Genomic DNA, 20,646 nt, shown 5'->3' with positions numbered 1-20,646 from the left:
AGGTTGAGCTGGAGCTGCTAGGGAACCAGCCAGATCCAGAACTAGAGCTAGAACTAGAACCAGGCAGCCAGAACCAGGCCTGTCATCCCGGCCACCAGTCATACAGTGAGCTGTCTGGTGTGACTGTGGGGTGCAGCAGCATCAGTACAGGACACCTCCACGTGTCTGAGCACCAGCAGGCCTCCACCCTGTTCCCACAACAGCCAGAGGAGCTGGGGGTGGAGGTGTTACACCCTTGGGGGGGAATCATGGAGATGGAGGAGCAGGCAGGCTTCTTCATGAAGATGCTGCTGTCAGGTGATCCCTACGACCCCTTTGATGGCTGTTGGAATCTTTTATGAGGGAGTCATTGCAAACAATGAAGACTGACCTCCCCTTCTTGACATATGATGCTCTATTATTAGAGCTCAAGTTCTGTAATGGTGGGACTGAAAACACATTCAGACAACTTGAGTGACCTAGAACCTGGATGTATTTGAGGTCTTTTCAATCTTGTACCTTTTAACTTTTATGCACTATTGTAACTTTTCTTCCTAGTCATATACTGTATCATAGTTATAGGAAGCTAAGTTAGACTTATCTTAAACATAAGATTCATGGCTGCCTTGTGATGTAATAAACAAAATGATATGATTTTAACAATATGTTCATAATGTTTGTACAGTATATATTTTTTCACAATCATTGTGTACTTTATATAATAGAGGTTAGAGGTTTATATATTATCTTTACAATCATTGTGTACTGATATTATAGAGGTTATATATATTTGTAAGTGTGTTTAGGTTATATATGTTTGCAATGAGTGTGTACATAATAGAGGTGGGTGGGATGGGAGGGTATTTGGCTCATGTTCTGTTTGAATTGTTTGTATTTTAAAAATATGTATTTTTACAATGTCATGTTTGAACTCAGATTGTCTTACTTTGTACATGGCAAATAAAACTTTTACAATTTTACATGTGTTTATTTTTGAATTATTATTATTTTTGTTTTGATTTCGAATAAGAAAATAAAAGGCTCTTCTGGTCATTATGTGACACATATACGTTTAGAGGAAAAAATGTAAAATAAATAAATAATATATAGCTGATCTACAAGCGTTGTGAGCTTGTAGATCTGCTCACTGTCAGTGGTGGAAAGTAACTAAGTACATTTACTTAAGTACTGTACCATTTTTGAGGTATTTGTACTTTACTTGATTATTTCCAATTTTCATAAATTTTACTTCTACTCCACTACATTTTAGACGAAAATATTGTACTTTTACACCACTACAATTATTTGAAAACTTTAGGTACTAGTTACTTTGCAGATATAAATTATTATATTATAAAACATACATTAACCCCTTTAGCCCTATTTTATACATAGGCTATTTTCAAACATTTTAGTACTTTTACCTTTGGCACTTAAAGTATATTTTGATGCCAATACTTTTGTACTTTTACTCAAGTGAAGTACATTTTGAATTCCGGACTTTTACCTGTAACAGAGTATTTCTACATTGCAGTATTAATACTTTTACTTAAGTAAAACATTTGAGTACTTTTTCCACCACTGATCCATGATAAAAATAATAATAATATTTAATAGGGCAATCCAAAGGGGGCGTGTCCCTCCGTGGATGACGCGTTTCTGATGGGGTCGCACAATGATGACGTATTTTATGTGGGACCGTGTTGATGTCAGGCTGGTTTGTTTTTGAATAATCTGACAATCGGAACGTATTTATCTGTCGAGACCGTATGTCATCATTCATTATTATTAACAGCTGTTAAAGTGTATGTTCGAGCTAGAGCAGTGGTTTTCAACCTTTTTTGCGTCAAGGACCCCCAAATTGACACACATTAGCCCAGGGACCCCCATTTGAAAATATATGCCAGGGACCCCCAATAAGAGACGATTTTTACGGCTCTCTAGCAGTGATTCTCAACCATTTGAATTTCAAGGACCCCCAGTTTGACATGCATTAGGGCTACAGACCCCCATTTAATGGCATTTATATCTCTGGGACCCCAATTTATATTATAAAATCAATGTTAATTTAACTCTGAGAGTGTACAAATGGAAATGTACCCGTTAGGGTCCATTTGGTTCCATTTGTACACTCAGTGTGTGGATGATCCTATCCATCATTTAGCTGGGGACCCCCTGGAACTCCCTCAAGGACCACTGGTGGTCCCCGGACCACTGGTTGAGAACCACTGAGCTAGAGTGTAGTCTTTAGTGAGAAAGGAACCAAAGCAATTTTCAATAGCTGTTTATGCTCAGTGGTGGAAAAAGTACTCAATGTTTTTACTTCAGTAAAAGTATCAATACTGCAATGTAGAAATTAAATTACTCTGTTAAGTAAAAGTCTGGAATTCAAATTTACTTGAGTAAAAAAAGTACGAAAGTATTGGTATCAAAATGTAAGTACAAAAGTATTGGTATCAAAATGTAAGTACAAAAGTATTGGTATCAAAAATGTATATCCCGTTGCACAAGTGTTCAAATGTATAAATATCTTTTGAAAATAGCAGATCTACAAGCTCACAATGAGCTTGTAGATCGGCTATTTTCAAATGGCAGAAATGTACTGTATATAGGGCTGAATGTGGTTAATGTATGTTTTGTAATAATAATCAAAATCTACAAAGTAACTGGTAACTGCAGTTTTCAAATAATTGTAGTGGAGTAAAAGTACAATATTTGCCTCTTGAGATGCAGTGGAGAAGTAAAAGTACTGAAACATCGAAATACTCCAATACAGTCAAAAGTACCTCAAAATTGTACTTAAGTACAGTGCTTGAGTACATGTACATGCAGTTACTTTCCACCACTGGTTATGATTCATTGTAATTGCATATTTCTCTTAGCCTGGCTCCAGCCCGCGCATTAAAAAAATATGTTCAGGCGATTCTGAATAATGGAGTGAAACAAAATGAAAATTCAGGCTGAGTGTCAGGCTGTATTTCTCTAGGTGTCCGTGATGTCTCAACAGTCTGGGCAGTCTGCGCCCAGCGCCCCTGATGTGCTGCTGACCAGTAATGTCCAGAAATATGCCGTGAAAAAGAAGAAGATTCTCAACGCTGAGGAGAGCGAGCTGTTCGAGCTCACCCAGGCTGCTGGGATCACCATAGATCAAGAGATCTTCAAGTAGGTTCATATAATAGAAAACCCAGTGGTTCTCAAATTGTTTAGTTTCAAGGCCCCCCATTGATTGATTGAATACTTTATTGAGGATTTTTTTTAAAGTTACAGGCAGTACAAGCAGTTAACCAGGCAGTACAATGAGCCAACCACACTGTTAACATGAACTGCTCACATGAAATCTGGAACCTCGGGTTTGCTCTGACGGAAAGTTTAAAATACACATTTCTGTGTAGAATGTGAGGGTGTAGAATGTAGAGGGTGTAGAATTGGCCTCTACGGGTATAGTACATCTAAAAAAGGAAGAATTCATAACTTTTTGTATAGTTGTTCATATCATAGCAGCACTTGACCTAGCCTCGATGATCATGCAGACTTATGCAAGGGTAAAACATTATTTTAGATAGCATGTTATTTAGACAGATGGTAGGTGCATTGTTTACCTGGTATCCTATATTGTCTAGTTTCAATGTACAGGTCATTTTTGATAGTATAATATATTGTTTAGAGTTTAGACTGATGCTTGGTTCTTGGTTCACCTTGGTTCTTGGTATGATTACATTTCTACGCTCGCAGTTACAAATGGACAAATGGAACACTGAGGGTTTAGCTGTGCAGGCTAAATGGAAACATGGCTGCTATTTTGTCCATCTAGGATCATTGTGGATCTGTTGAAGATGAACGTGGCGCCTCAGGCAGTGTTCCAGACGTTGAAGTCCATGTGTGCGGGGCAGAGGATAGCTGATGCTACGTTGGGAGACTCGTCGACCACCTCCCACACCACCAGTCTGACCACAGCACCTGCAGAACACAGAGGTCAGTTACCACAAACACAACACGCGCTGTGTTTCCACAAGAATTCAACCGGAAACAGATTTGATGTAGCTGGGAGCAGGGCCTTGCCAGGCTTTAAAAGTCATCAGTAAAATCTTAAAATCAACCCTGAACCTAACCTAGCTGTAGAATTTGACACCAGTTGAAGACGGGAGATGACCTTTTTGCTGAGCCCAGAGTATAAGGAGTTGCAGTAATTCAACCGGAAACAGATTTGAACCGGAAACACATAATTATGAAGGTGTCATGTGTGTTTCTAGTTCAAAGGGTATGGAGCTGAGCCAATGAAGCTAAGGGAAACTCAGCCGGAACAGGAAATGTTCATGTCACTTTCTGGAAAATAGAATTACAGCCATGTACATACTACAGAGACTATTACAGACTCTCTTTAGCATTTGAAGATAGTGGAAGAGTTCAGAGAGAGAGGCTAGGGAGACCCTTGTTACTGAACGAACACTCTCTATAGAAATGACTACTATCGTCATATAGAGCTTTGACTCTAACAAAAACATATACTTACACACCCCCTTTAACCACCCTACGTATATACTTTGTTGACTGGTGTCTAATAGTATTTCCCTCTAGACCAAATGTCTTTACCGAAAATAGCAGATCTAATAGCAGTCCTTAGCTTGTGGATCTGCTATTTTCTCTGAATGCTCGCCTCCTCTCATTGGGACACTGAGGAGAGAGAGAATATAAAACGTTTGCTTTCTTTTTTTTAATAGTGTACCAGCAGCAGCAGCACATCTCCACTCACTCACTACATGTGCTGTCATTTTCCTTTCTTGTGGTTTTAATGTTGGTGTATATTATATAAATCCACAAAAAAGCCTCTTGTTTCTTGTTTCTTGAAGAAGATGATAGTGTGGTCTCTGGCAAGAGCCCTAAGCCTCCTGCACCTCCCCCTTCATCCTCTGGTACCCGGCCCACCAGGGTCAACACTAAGATTGTGGTCTACGGCCAGCAAGACGCTCACTCTCAAGGTCCCCGTTGCTGCGCTGTGTTGTGTAACTCCATTCGTATGCTTGGCCTGCCTTTCTCCTCGGATGCAAGTCGTGTTTTGTACACATACAGTACAGTGCCTGTTGCATCAAATTAGGGGTGTATCTGAATGACACGTGTTTTGTTCATACCGTGGAAACGAGGACATGGGAGTTTGAATGTGTGTGTTATGCATGTATTATGCATGTGTGCAAGAGGGGTTTCACGACTATCGATTTTTACTAGTTGCCAGGTTTTTCATAATAGTTTGATATTTTGACTAGTTGACTTCTAAGTCTTTTAACTGTTCAGTGACAAAACACAAGAGAGAGGCGTTCTTGGTCAGGTAACAATGACAGTTGTATTTTGGAAGCCAGGAAGTTGAAGCATTTTACTGTGGCATGTCACACTGTCTGTGTAGGACCATGCAAAGAAACAAAAAGAAAATAAATAGTAATTTTAGTAATTCTAACAAAAGCTTATCAAAGTACGAAGTTGTCATCAAGAGATTTACTGTATGTACAATGGTAACTGTAATATACATGAGATGATCTTGTTACCTTGTACATAATATAAATAAAGAATAAACTTAAAGGATCATGATACCCCCCGACCCCCATTTCACACCCATTGCACAAAAACTATGGAAAAATTGTCTTATATGTTTGTTCCCTATCAACAAGAAACAACTGTATATCTGTTAACATCTAGAAAGAGCAGTCCATGACTAGTTGATTACTGCCAACAGTGTCGACTAGTAGTTATTATAATAGTCGACTAGTTTGACTACTGCCGACAGTGTTGACTAATTTTTGGTGAAACCCCTAGTGTGCATGTGTGTGGATGAGTGCAACTGAACCTGTTCAAGGGTGTTGTAAAAGTGTATCATTGCCATCATCTCATTCAGGTAGATGTGTTCACCTTGTGTTTGTCAATTGTTGTTTTAAAGGGGCTAGAAAGTGAATTACAAATATGATAAACTAATCTTTATATATCTTCATATAATTCATCAAGTTGTCTGTAACTTGGGGCGGCATATGGTTTTCATAGTTGTAGATATAGTTATTTTGGTGATGGTGCCAAATTTACACGTTGCAACCAATGGATTGCAACTTGCTTGATTCATTAGTCTCCACATACAAGGCTTGCGTGACAAAGATGTGCAAAGTCACCAAGATTAAACCGGATTATTGATTAAAACAGTCCACGGTCATCCATATAAGCTACTGAATTCAGAAGACATGTATGCCGACCACAAAACTATTGAGATGTATAATGGGTAGGATAATATTTTTGTTTGTTGAATTAATAACTAATGGACGATTCTATAGAGGTTGTTCAAGTCGTGTCTTTATTCACACACACTTGTAAATACATTTTCAGTTTAGCATGTATGTATCAATGTGAGTGAATTACTCACGCCGTAGAGCTGAGCCCTGAGTCTCTTCTCAAATGAGGAGAATCTCTAATAGCATCGCGCTGGAAAAGGGGTGGAAATTGGCACGTCTACCTGGGTGTCATGATTCCATCTGTTGATAGGCGCTGGAACAGATAAAATACCTGAAACTACTGCAGAGCCATTTGTCCTGGCAATGAAGGCAGATTGTAGCCTTTCCCACTCAAGACAAAATCCAGGGTGTGTTTTGTCCAGTGGGAAATGTGTTTATAGGGCCCTATCTTACATACACCTGGCTCAAAGTGGGCGACCAGCACTGCACAAGTGTCATTGCTGGTTTCTGACTGATGCAGCGCAGTTGTCCTTTTCACGCCCAGCACCTACGATGTGTATAATAGTAAATGTAGAATCAACACAGATCACACAAATCACTTAGGTTAACATAGAATTGTGTGACTTCGGTGTTTATTTGATCTTTAAAAATAGCACTTTTGTGCCCCTTTACAACTAATGTGGATGTTGATATGTGTACTTTTGAATGCAGTCCATGCAATAAGCAATATTGAAAGAACATAATCATGACCCACTGTATCTCATCTTTCTGATGCATGTTTTCTCAGTTTTTGTAAGAAGTTATTTGAACGCTGTGACGTAGGTCATACAGACACAATCTTGTCTCTCATGTTTTGTGTTTGTTTTGTGCTCACAGTGCGCAGTAAAGCAGGAGCTGGTCACAGTGACAAGAACATGAACAGAGAGGGCTCCTCCAGCCAGAAAGTGCAGCGCCAGCCCAGTGCCACCAGGGGGCAGAAGACAAAGAGCCCTGGCAGCAGCTCATCCTCCCAGATAACTTCAACATAATGTAGTTAGCACAGGGGTTCTCAAAGGTTTAATCATGTCAAGGACCCCCAGTTCGGTATGCCATTAGGTCACAGACTCCATTACTGTGAGTGTAGAAATGTTTTGTTCACTCACAGAGTTACAGACATGTAAAGGTCCATTTGGTTCCTAAGTCCTAACTATCAATCATTTAGCTGGGGAACCCTTGGATCCCCCTCAAGGAGGAGTTTGCATCCTTAGATTCCTTACTCATCTCCAACTGCTGTCTGCCACACTACCTGGCTCTGAATTATTTACATTTGATTCATACAAATATTGGAAACAAGTCTTAAAATTCAAGCAGGTTTAAAAGAGACAAATATCCACTGGGAACGTGTCAGGAGTGCTTGGTTTGAGGATCTCAGACTACGTGCAGGCACATAGGGGGGAGTAGGTCCGAGATATAGGCTGGAGCAAGACCTAGCCTGGCCTTACATGTAGTGAGTAGGATTTTAAAACTGATTCTAAATTCAACTGGCAGCCAATGGAGGGATACTAAGTTATACTTAGGGATACTTTCTTGTACCAGTCAAAAGACGGGCCGGCCCGCAACATTCTTAATAATGTGTTAGCCATGATTACGCTTACTTTGCATTTGGTTTTGTCTTGTGTCGCTCTGTTAAATTATTTTGAACGTTTCAGTTTAGGGAGATATAACTGCTGTTGTTTAACGAAACAAAAAAAGAAAGAAAGAAAAACGTTTGCACTTAGTGCTTCTCTTTCGTTATGAGTGATCAGTTACATGTAAGCATTCAACTGTTGTTTTTGTTTAATGTCCACAATTTTGTATTTAAACATTTTTCCCCCCATAATCTGCAGTGCAATTATTTTCTGTTATGATCAAATAGAGCATTGTGTCGTAGGCTAGCAGTTATTTTACCTTATAGTAGCTAGTCAGTCAAACATTAATTACCGTCCAATAACCTTTGGAGGACAATTAGATTTTTTTGGAATTTAAATTCAACAGTTGACCATAACACATGGATTAAAGTTCTCAGTCGCCAAGACTGATTTCAGTCATTTGGATTCCATAGAAGTCAGCATTTGTAAGCGTGTAGATAGCCTATTTTCGATTATTAGTTCATTTAATATTAAAGAGTATTTGAAGTGGTCAAACTAGCAATAGAATACATGTTCAATTTTCCAGAAATGATCTCGGATATTTCATAAACAAAGGTTAAAGCCTCAATCTTCAATTTCTTCAACTGTTGGCTGTATGGACTACCGAAACGTCATCTTACATATTGTGCTAATTGTTTATGAAACACAGTGCTAGTGTGTGGGTGCACCTTCACGCTATTTCACAAATCACAGATTAGGACAGTTTTCAGTCGTAAGATTTTATATTGCTTTAATCCACGCATAACAGTAAAAGGCTAATCAAACAGGCTTTTGGCTCTAAAGGTAGTCTATAATGCAAAACAAGTCTTTTTAAAGTCGCTGTGAAGAGTAGCTCCAGTGATTGAGTTTACTCTGAAAGACCTCATGCATGATTCTATTCTGTGATTGTGAGAAGCTGTGATTGAGATGAACTTTGGTTTGCAGCCATGGAAACCTTTGATTTTAGAGGAATTCTTATTCCACTCCACAACTATTTCTATGTTTGTAGCGATTACTCATGCTGGGTTGCCTGAAATGCCTGTAGGGAAAGGTTTTAATTTCACACACCTTCACAGAGAACAGCACAAAGACAGTAGCCAATAATGAAGATATATTACATTGATTGGCTGCTATAAGAAACTATACAATATGCCAGATGCATATGGCCAGGCTAGACTTTCTTTAAGTCTTGTCTTGTTTTTCTTATTGTTACCTTACTACTTCTGTATCTATTTCCTCTTACCTTAGTGTTTCATGCATACTGTAGTGCTGCTATGACACCTGCATTTCCCTAGGAATCAATAAAAGTCTGTCTGTTCATTAAACTACCTACAGCAGTGGTTCTCAAACTTTTTCATGTCAAGGACCCCCAAATTGACACTTATTAGCCCGCGGACCCCCATTTGAATAGATATGCCAGGGACCCCCATAAGAGAAGATTGTTTTAATTTCAAGGACCCCCAGTTTGACATGCATTAGGCTACGGACCCCCATTTAATGACATTTCTATCTCTGGGACCCCAATTCATATTGTAAAATCAATGTTAATCTAACTCTGAGAGTGTACAAATGGAACCAAATGGACCCGTTAGGGTCCATTTGGTTCCATTTGTACACTCTCAGAGTTACAGACCCATAAGGGTCCATTTGGTTCCTGTCCATCATTTAGCTGGGTACCCCCTGGAACCCCCTCAAGTACCCCTGGGGGTCCCCGGACCCCACTTTGAGAACCAACGACCTACAGTACCCTATTCTATACAAAACTGAAACGTAGTAGTCTGTAGTTTGTCTATTTCTGCAGTTATTTTGGATGTGTGAACTAACTAAGTAAATGTTTTTATTTCACAGACAGATGGAAGAAAATCCAATAGGGTTGTAGTCATTATTGGTAGGGCAGCATATACTGTATCATAATGAAGCCTCATTTCAGGATTATTTTATGATCATAGTGAGATGTTCTTGTATCACATGGGGGCAGTAAAATCACATTGCAATAAAGCACACCACACACATCGTATTAAGGTGTCTAAAGAACACAGTTTAGACTGTATTCACCCAAATTGCCCAGTCAGAAATGTACTCTGCTCTCTGCGAATCATTTTGTGTATTTAGAAGTCATGACAGCAAATACATAACTTCTACATAACCTTCACAGCTAGCTCAAGAACTCTATAGCAGTGACATGATACCCAACATTGAACACCTACTGTAGGGAACAGCACCCTCTTATGACTGAACGGACAAACCCAAAGTACTCTGTGTTAAATCATCAGAAACACGTACAGTAATCCTTGTTACAGAGGTGTTACATAACTGCCGTATGCAGGTCTACACACAGCATATTGTAAGGCGGGCAGAGTGGAGGAGAATTCCATTATAAACGTTGTAGCACATTTGCTAAAATAGTGAAAAGAAAATGTCATGATCAATGTCAAAGGCACATGTTTACAGAACCACTCATAATATAAATTAATCCGTTCCATTCAACTCAAATAATATAGAGAATAGGGGAATAAAATGTAAACATGAAATCAAGCATTTGCTGCACTGTCAACCCCGCCTGGTCTCCACCATATGTCATATGTCATCTGCATAGTCTTAGGTCTGTTAAAAGTACAACAGGGAGTCATCTAGACCTCCTAGGTGTATATAGTGAAGCTTTGTTCATTCTCCTGCCCACTAAGTGCATTGACCAGGGCTTTAATCAAGAGGAAGGTAGTGTCCCCCTGCAACACCCCTGTCAGGATGTTGCCGTCTAGGGTCATCACCATTGTCTCTATGGCCGCCATGGCCATAAGCCTTGAGTATCTGAAAGAAAGAGAGAAAATGTTTGACCTTTCTTTTAAATATGCACACATTACCTTTTTTATTGGTCTGTAGAAATCTGACTAGGGTACACTTAAGTAAAATCAAATAGAACTATGTTAATCAGGTTGTAAGTGCCAATGATGGTTAAATTTACTGACATACTAAAGTGCGCAGCAGTGTGAAATATTTGTATCTTATATATATTCAATAAGTTATCTTTAACCACGTGAACCTTAGCGTCCCTATTCTAGAGCAAACATTCAGCGAAAATAGCCAATCTATCTATACAAGCTCACAACCTGATACGCTATGAGGTCATAGATCGGCTATTTTGTGATTTTGTGAATTTTGTGTATACGGAAAAAAGGTGCGAACCAAATATAGAGCCCTGGGGGACCCCGGTCAACTGTGTAGGGTTTAAGTGGTTAATGACAGACTGGTCTGTTGAGCTACTGTACTTCAGTTTCCACTAGATGGCAGCAGAGTCTTTTTTTATGACAGGTTGTAGTATTCAGTAGAAACACTGCATCAGTCAGCTGATAAGATCCTCTACTTCAGTGGTTCTCAAAGTGGGGTCCGGGGCCCCCCAGGGTCCTTGACAGGGTTCCAGAGGGTCCCCGGCAAAATGGGGAACAATTTAACCACTTTAACCCTATTTTATACTTGAATATAACACGTTGTGAGCTTGTAGACCAGATATTTTTGAAAACATTTGGAAATGTATATTCACAAATTACGAAAGCTTGTAGAGTAGCTATTTTGGTGTAGAAAATCTTGAAGTGCTGAAAAATAAATAAATACCGGTAAGTGTCCTTGGCATGAAAATGTTTGAGAACCCCTGCTGCTCTACTTTAGTACTTTGTTTGTTGAGAGCTGCTCTATTCAGAGGAAGTTACAGGTGAGGGTTATGAGGTTTCATAAAGATATATTTGGTGCTGCTACCAACAACCCAACAAAACATTAACATATAATATGCTGAGCACCTTCAAGCACCTTATAGGCTCTATGCACAGCAGCCATATTATCACTTCCTTCACAGGTGTTACCAATGATACTAATGAAGGCTCTGTTCCATTTAGTCTAATCTGAGTTCCCAGAAGCTTTCGCCAGCTCTGGCGAGGAACACATTTAGCACAGTGGTTTCCACTTACGGGTCCATTTGGTTCCATTTTTACACTCTCAGAGTTACACACCCGTAAGGGGCCATTTGGAAGCCCATGAGGGTCCCTGGACCCCAACTTTAGACCCACTGGTGTAGCAGAGTGTTTCCAGCAGTGAGCCAACATGCACAACATCAACACCCTGACTCTGTTTGACCAGAATGGAACAGAGCCTTCATTAGTATCATTAGTAACACCTGTGCATTTCTTCATAATATGGCTGCTGTGAATAGAGCCTATTACTGGCCTGTTAATTTCAAATAATGCACATATCTGTCTTTTTGCATTTTGTCAACATATTATACATATTCAATTCACATAATAACACATCGCTATCCTGACTAGTTTTTGCTTTAGGCTGCTATCATAATACAAGTGAAATGACACACAAACCGGGAACCTGGGAAACCTGAGGATTTAACAATCCTGCGAAGCTGCTGCTAGTTTGGGGCAGTAGTTCTCGAACCTTTTCATGCCAAGGACCCCCCAAAGTATTATGTATTTGGCCACGGACCCCCATCTGAATTTGTTTTGTGCCAGGGTCCAAGGACCCCCAGAGAAAATGTGTTAGAAAATTCTAAATTATTTTAAAAATCGGATGAAGTGGTCCCACCTCGTTAATCTTCGAGCTGCATTGCATACAACTTGAGACATGCACTCAGCAAGCATGGTAAGTTCAATCCCCCCATCAATAAATTGTTGCTTTTACACACTTACACACACGTTTTTGTGCAGATTAGCTACAACAAAAATGTGCCTTTCATGAGCTTTTGTTAGCTTGGTTCGTACAGTCAGGCTAATTGTTTCCCCCCTATTTCCAATCAATGTGATAATTAAGTAAACTGGCTGCTGGCTTTAGTTTGCCCTCATTTATGGTAGAGATGCGGGAGGCAGAGGAGACAGCCCAGGGCCCCAGGGTAATAGCAGGCATGACATTGGCCAAGTTATTGTGGAATGCTCGGCATAGATATACCTACTGGGCCTAGAAGAATGTGCATATATTGTTTTCTTCTTCTGTTATGTTTCTGTATTGTCCTGTAATATTAAGTTTGAACCCTATTTTAAAGATATTTTAGAATTTTATTTTCAATGTTGGAGACCCACTCTCCTGGCATTCTAAAGATCATAAAGGTAATTTCCCTACATTTCCATACAGAATCTCTTTAAAAGCAATACATCAATTAAATATTGTGTTTTACAGCTATTGACCATTAACGCCACAGATGGCACCAAATCAAATGCAAGCTAAGTTGGCAGGACTGACCTCAGTGCCTTGCTCCCACTTTTCACCAAAACTTCTGATATTTTCCAAAAAGATTTTCCAGACATTTAAAGAAAAAAGAATAATAGAGAAAATAGCAGATCTACTAGCTCACAACGCAACACTTTGTGAGCATGTAGATCTGCTATTTTCACTATCAAAAGTCAAAAGTACAATATTTGTCTTTGAAATAGTATCCAGAAATACAAAGCAAACACTCAAGTATAGTAGCCAGCAGATACTCTAGATCTAGAACATCTATACTTAGGTACAAGTAAGTACTCAGGTAAATGTACTTTGTCCACCACTGCAGGAAATAAACTTGTACCCAAGCTGTTCCCTAGCAACGCAGTTCCATAGACATGGTCTATTTTTATTCATTTATTTTTTTTATTTCATGAAGCACCAGTTTGAAAATAATTCCGTTTTAGAATGTTTTTTTGGTTACCTGGCAACAGTGTGAGAGTGGAGTGGTGTCTGGATACTCAATCCTTCAAAAACATCCCTTTCTTTATCTACTTTATCATATCCTTGCTGTCGGGCAAGTAACCTTGTATATGTCCATCTTTCAACTTTTTATGTTTTTTTGTTGTTGTAAATTAATGCCCTACTTCATCATACAAGAGTGTTGCACAAAAGTAGTGAAAATGGCAGATCTACAAGCTCACTATTTAAATAGTTTTTTTAAATAATGAAAAAGGAACAGGTTTTGACCATATAAGGTTTCCACCGCAATGCAGATATATGTGGTTTTATTTATTTGTTTGTTTGTTTGTTTGTTTGTTTATTCATTTATTGATTGATTGATTGTTTTTAGTGCAATTCCTCATGTAAAATTATTGTACCACAAGCATTGAAATGCGACACATTATAACAATACAGATACATCTTATGACATGGCCCTACAAGATCAGGTTTTCTGACTGGAAATCTCACTTGTGTCCTAATATGGCACCTTATAACCTCTTAAGTCCTATTTTATACTTTGTCGTATGACAGTGTCATGCGGAAAGAAAATAGCTGATCTACAAGCTGTAGATCGGCTATTTTGACTACTTGAAAAAGTAAAAAAGAAAATATGAAAATAATGTATTGCCTATTAAACTGTCAATAAAATTATTCAGAGTTTTGAGTTGAAAGGCATATGTGGAGATCTTAAGGAATAGCACAAATAAATAGGAAGAAGGTCTAACATAGAAGCAGTACTGTACGTGGTGGAAGAAGTACTCAAGACAAGTAAAAGCATTTAAAGCAGCAATATCACAATATACAAGTACAAATCCTGTATTCAACATTTTCAAAGTAAAACAAACAAACAGTAAAACTAAAAACAACTATTGGCATGAAAATATACTTAAAGTAGCAAATAACTAACTAAAGCTGTGAAATTATTGTAGTGGAGTAAAAAGTACAATATTTGTATAGAGGAGATATGGGCTAACAGAAATAAACCACCTTCAACTACTCAACCATGACTAATGGGCAACTAATAGACCGGTGTGGTTTGACCCAAATGAAACTTTATGAGGGTAAACAAATGGCAATGAGCAGACAAAGTGACTGTGAGAAATAACACAACACAACACTATGCAACAAGCACACAACACAATGCAACACAATGCAACAAGCACATAACCATAATTAAATCACATCATAATCATAACTAATCATATTATCCTATAATCATAACATAATAATATAATTTAATCATAACATATAATCATATCCTATAATAACTATAATCACAACCTATACTCATACCGTATAATCATAACATATAATCATAACTAATAATGTATTATCCTATAATCATAACATAAGCATATCCTTTAATCATAACATATAATCATATCTATAATAACTATAATCATAAACTATAATCATATCCTATAATTATAACCTAAAATCATATCCTATAATCATAACATATAATCATATCCGAAAATCATATCATATAATCATATCCTATTATAACCTATAATCATATACTATAACTTGAATTATATCCTATAATAACCTATGTATATATCATTGACCAGATGTCAGTACATTTTTATGTCTACCAGATCATTGAACAATATACCAGGTGTTTGCCATACATTAATAAAGCATAACCAACTAGATGAACGTATAAATGACCATTCATATGATTGCTGAAAAATAGTTCATAATGATGTCAAACGATGAAATGGAGGGGTGTGCTTGTGCATGTGTTATATTTGACACCCTTTGATATTCTTCAACCTTTGATATTTCTCGTTATCTCATAGTAGGAAGACATCTCACATGGCTATCTCACATCTAAAGCTATGCTCTATGTAGCATTCATGTAGCATTATGAAAGCTGTGAACACAATGTGCACCTGCATTTGGAATGGTCTCTTCCACTATTCTGCAAGCCTTCCCTGAATGAGTCATCCAGCCGGCTTCTCATTGGCTAAGACCATTCCATCCCTAGGGATTGCCTTGCAGAGGCAGAAAGGCCTTGCTTCCATTCACAGAAATATTGCTATGCCAGCCAGCTATTTCATTCACATAAAAGACTAATATCACACGCCTCTATTGTCCTCTACTCTTTTTTTAATCTTTTTGGTAACATTTTCTTCTCTTGCTTTCTGAAGGACTGTCTTTTCCTCCCTCCATTTCTATTTTGCCTTTTGTTTCTGAGCAGAGAAGGGAGACGTGTGCTTGTCTCTTTTTTTTCTCTCCTGTATTTGCCAGGCAGGAAGGAGAGATGTTGGGAGGGACTGCAGCAGTGCGAAATCCGCAGCAGAATGAGAGGAGAGAGGAAGCTGCTTATGAATGAGTGTCAGTCTTTTGGGCTTCGCTATAGATGCTCCTCTTGAGGACATTTTACATGAATGGTGTCTGGGATGCGTGCTCTGTGGCTCCAGGAGAGATGAGGGAGGATTCAGCGCTGCTTGTTCGAAGGAGAATATTTAAGCTGGTTTCTCTCATCCTCTCCATTTCTTCAGTGACTCATCTGCCAGAGAAATGATGTTCTTCACGCTGTGTTTTGTTTCCGTGTAGTCGTTTCCATTGGCTTGGATACATCAGGGTAATTTGGTTTAAGGGAGATTGTGATTGAAATTGTAACTTACACCCCTCAGTGAGGTAGACTTCTCTAATCCTTTGTTTGCAGAATTGTGGTGCAAAATGTATGATGCCCTTAAAACACAAAAAAACTGCCAGCATCCTTCAGCTATCAAAATGATGTCATTTATTTTATAGTGTTGCTATGGCTTCATCATTTTGTCATTTTCCTTCATTTATATTTATATATTTTTCATGTACGCTATGGAGCTCAGTGTCTTTATGATATTGTTAAATAGATTGCGTTGATTTCGGAGGAGGTTGTCTCCGTTTTCTGTTAAGGAAGACTTACAGCAGAGGATTTATCCAAGCTGTCAATCACGCATTAGTTTTAGATAACTGATTTCACTCGTGTTCATTGTGAACTGTGTGATTCATTCATACTGTATGAGTCATTCCATTTGATCCATTTGTCGTATGAGAAAATAGGAATGGAAAATAACTCGAGCGCATTGTTACGAAACACATTGTATCATGTTAGATTATCAAAGTACTTCTCTGTGATATTCTTTATAAAGGTCGTCCTCGTATCGACACAATAAAACAGAGAAGCGTTTCTACAATGGCGAAGAAATATCAGAAGGGAAAATTTGGAGAATTGATTGGTTGTAGTGTGCTGTAAGTGGGAGGACTTTTTTCCCCCCCTTCCAACAGGAAGTGATTTGCAGTGTTCAGTAAGGCTTTTGTCGAGAAGGTTTTTTTTCTCAGATCAGTGAGTCATGCTTTAGCTCGGAGCCGGCGACCAGGCAGTCATCATCGTCAACACAAACCATCTCCATCCTCGGACTTTCAGTGGATCTGAGGCTAAAGATCATCATCAGCAGCCTCGGCGTCATCTGCATCAGCACCGTTTTCATCGCTGAAAAAAACAAACAAACTGTACCATCATCACACTGGCGGCTTTCTGGAAACCTGTTTCCAATGGCTTGTTTCTATTTCATTCTCTCTGACGGATCGGATTGCAGCCTGGGATCCTCCTAAAGGCAGTCTGGGGCTTTTGGCGACAGCGGTGACAGCAGCTCGGCACAACTGCCACCACTGTAACCCTCAGTGGAGAAAATTAAAGTCAGGTGGCCTGTGATTTGCTACAAGGCATTTGCTGCCTGCGCTCGCCGCTGCTTGTGCTGCTGCTATGTTACGGGAGAGGTTAATCAGTGCGGCGCGGCCACGTCTGCCGGATCACTTGTGAAAGAGGCAGGCTGTGTGTCAGTTGGTGGAGAGGAGGGAAAAGAGAGAGAGAGAGGGAGAGAGAGAGAGAGAGAGAGAGAGAGAAGGGTATGCTTCACCGTACCAAATACAACCGCTTCAGGAATGAGTCAGTAACATCCGTCGATGAGCTCCTCCACGGCCTGCCCATGAACCCCAAGGTCTCGGCCGGCCCCCAGTCTGCTGCCGAGACGCCCTACGCCCCCCGGGCCGAGGGCTACCCCTCTGCCACCATCGCCGCCACCGCCGCCTCCTCCTCCTCCTCCAGCGCCACACACAGCCACGGTTCCTCCGACCACCTGGAAGATGGAGGCACCACCCTCTGCACTTTTATCAACAAGGTCTCTGGCCTGAAATTCAGCAACTCGGGCGCCCTGCTGGGCATCAAGGGCCTGCCCTCCGCGGTCAAGGACCTGGCCGTGTCCAAGCTGCAGGGGGGTGGGGGCGGCTCCGGCGGCCCGGGACCCAGTGTGTCAGCGGCAGCGGCAGCAGCTGCAGGCTCTGGTGTGAGCGGCTCTCTGTGCTGCTCAGCCTCCGTCGGCCCCCCCTGCTCCCAGCTGGAGTCGGCCAGCAGCATGAACAAAAAGTGCAGGCTGGAGGAGCAGCTCCCGCCTGCCGCGGACGACTGGAACCCCAGTGGAAGTAGCTGCTTTGTGAGCAAGCCCTCCAGAGGGTGGATCCACTCCGGCGAGAAGATCTGCGGTCCGGGCATGACATACGTCGTAAAGGTAAGGGTGGTCTTACCTAAGGTGTTTTTTTTCTCGTCCTTTTCCATCCTGTCTCGGTCTCGGCTCTGCCGTCTCCATTCTGTCTTTTCGTTCAATGAGCTTGAGCTGAGCTCGCTGCTGTGAGGGGGGGGGGGGGAGGGAGAAAAGGACGGACACTGTAGCTTGAAACAGCAGTTCCCGCCATGCCCTTGTTGTGTGGGGTTTAGCTGTAGGTACAGTATAGGGTCAGGGTTGGATTTGTTGAGGGTGGCGGGCGGGCGGGCGGGGTGTGTGTGTGTGTGTGTGTGTGTGTGCGTGTGCGCCTATGCGTTTGAAGCCCCCTCTGATGGTTTATTCTTATGGCCGGTGCAGGGATACGTTTCATCCCTGCTTCTGGTCAGGCTGAATTAAATACACGCATTTTCTTTTGGGAAATATCTTCTGTTATGTTTGATAATATCACAGTTTAACAATATAATTTAAAAAAGTATGTTAACCACACTAACCCTGCATGGCATCCCTATACTGTGGGCAAGATTTGTCCAAATTTGTGAAACGTTCAAAAATTTTGAACATCGCTGACCCATGAACTTGTAGATAAGCTAGTTTCGCTATTTGTCGTATAAGGAAGTATACAGGCTTAAGTGTTTTTTATTTACAAATGGAACCGTGCTTGTGTGGGCGTAGCTGTATAGGTAGGATATAGCAGCAGGCTGAGTGAAAGAGCAGGGACCAGAAAATACACATTGAATAATTCAGGAAACAGAGAAGGTCATCATTGGGAGAAAGAAACAAAGCAAACAACAGCATACAGTATGAGGAGAAAGCCTTTGCTGGCAAAACAAAAGCACTCAAATCCGGTAGTATACCACATACTTGTAGGTACATGCTCTCCTTTACAATATAACCTCTTGAACCTTTTGACATTCAACATGCTGTATAGCTCTAGCTACAGTATAGCTTATGTGATGTAATTCCTTGTTTCTGTGATTGTGTGTTTCCTCTTTGTGAGCTTGATGACGGCTTTGCTAAAATGGTGGACTAGACATGCATGTTTATTTTACCATTAGCGACGCCTTAAGTAGGTCCTATATGTTGCTAAATTTGGTGTGTTGTTCACTGACTATCATATCGTCACTGGCGGGTGGAAACCTTATATGTCCAAAGCCGTTACTTTTCAGGAAATGGGGATTTTTTGTATCCATTGTAGTTAATATTTAGTCATAAACTCTTAATACATTTAATTGGTTAAATATTTATAAAACCCACACCCCAAGTTTGTAGCTATTTTTGCAACTTTTGCGTGACACTCTTTCATGACGAAGTAGGGCATTCATTTTACAGGGAAAATAAAACAAAAAGCTGAATATAAAGGCACGAGGATCTTGCCAGACAGTAAATACATCACTTAAGGAGCACAGGCTTGTTGTGTTCAATGTCTTAATCTGTGAAAATCCCCACATGGACAATGAGTCACTGTACTGTAGGTACAAGGACACAAGCATGAGGAGTGATTATGCTTGATTTAGGCCAGGGGTCTTCAACAGGGGTCCGGGACCCCAAGGGGGTCCTCAAAGTTACTACAGGGGGGCGGCCAAATAGAATGATAGGATCTTTTTTTTTTTTTACATTAACCACTTTGAGGAGAACTTTAACCAAAAATAGAAGATATACAAGCCTGGCAGCGTTCTTTTTCGGCTATTCTAGGCAAATAGGTTTGGTGTAAAGGGAAAAAAGAGCAGACCAAGTGCAGATTGAAAGGTCAAGTTTACTAAGTATCGAGGGTTAAAGTGGTTAAATGTCTGAAAATACACATTAACATGAATCCAACATAACCCGATGACAGTGCTGTCAAACAAATCTATGAAACTATCTATGAGATCTATGAAAAAGTTTAATCTGCAACACAATTCAATACAACATCATCTCTCTCCCAGGTAAAGGCTTCTTGGCCTGAAAAACGTTGAAGACCCCTGATTTAGGCTCTTCCAGCTATGGAGAAAATATCCACAATAGAACAAACAAGTCAATTCCGGTTTTATCATTTTTATTCTTTCAAATATACAACAGTGCAAACATTTAGCATTGCTTTTCAATATTCAAATGTGAATTCTCTTCTGACCATGTATGGTTAAGTGAAATGTGTTGTATATGCTAAAGCAAACTTCACATTATGATCACAATCACCCCCATAGAAATGGGACATGCAATGGACTTGCAAGCAAAACAAACCAAAGGCTTGGATATATGTGAGTATCTGAGTATCTCTAATGGAGGCCATTCCATTAACCGCATCGGGACAGAGTGTGTAGTTTGGACACATCCGGTCGATAGCTGTCGAAAAGTCCATGTCGTGAGAAGGGGAAATGGCCTGCGCTCCCCCACTGGCCGGCTTCTCTGTGGTCCTACCATGTGTTCAATTCAATGTGCAATTCTGCTAACAGCACTTTTAATTAGCGTCATGTGCTTGTCCCCCACACATCACGCACCGTTGCTTTAAAGGGGAATTGACTGATGGTGACACAATTCACACTCCAGTCCAGTGGTTCTCAACCTGTGGGCCGGGACCCCACTGTTAGGCCG

At 40.1% G+C, this 20,646-nt stretch overlaps 2 protein-coding genes across 6 annotated transcripts in view; both read left to right on the top strand.

Moving 5' to 3' along the window:
- Window positions 1-1,654: 1,654 nt before the first annotated feature.
- Window positions 1,655-8,196, top strand: LOC311037561 (mitotic-spindle organizing protein 2-like; the record flags this gene model as incomplete). 5 transcript variants are annotated; one of them, XM_084046770.1, is made up of 5 exons in its annotated part: window positions 1,655-1,696; window positions 2,966-3,141; window positions 3,791-3,951; window positions 4,827-4,955; window positions 7,059-8,196. In XM_084046770.1, 5 exons carry the CDS (start codon window positions 1,655-1,657, stop codon window positions 7,208-7,210), a joined length of 660 nt encoding a protein of 219 aa, XP_083902896.1. In that variant the 3' UTR covers window positions 7,211-8,196. The 5 variants fall into 5 exon arrangements, with proteins under 5 accessions (XP_083902896.1, XP_083902900.1, XP_083902897.1 ...); XM_084046771.1 differs by having other exon boundaries at window positions 1,668-1,700; XM_084046772.1 differs by having other exon boundaries at window positions 1,678-1,746.
- Window positions 8,197-17,427: 9,231 nt separating this feature from the next.
- shc3 (SHC (Src homology 2 domain containing) transforming protein 3) overlaps window positions 17,428-20,646 on the top strand; it is a gene marked incomplete at both ends in the record, with an annotated part of 29,876 nt that continues 26,657 nt past the window's right edge. The window contains one exon of the mRNA XM_084046097.1: window positions 17,428-18,084. Coding sequence (XP_083902223.1) covers window positions 17,428-18,084 — 657 coding nt within the window. The remainder of the gene's footprint in view (window positions 18,085-20,646) is intronic.

This window comes from Gymnoscopelus microlampas, assembly GCF_963454915.1.
Source record: "Gymnoscopelus microlampas genome assembly, chromosome: 21".
Lineage (NCBI taxonomy): Eukaryota > Metazoa > Chordata > Actinopteri > Myctophiformes > Myctophidae > Gymnoscopelus > Gymnoscopelus microlampas.
This window is presented reverse-complemented; position numbering and strand designations above follow the sequence as displayed.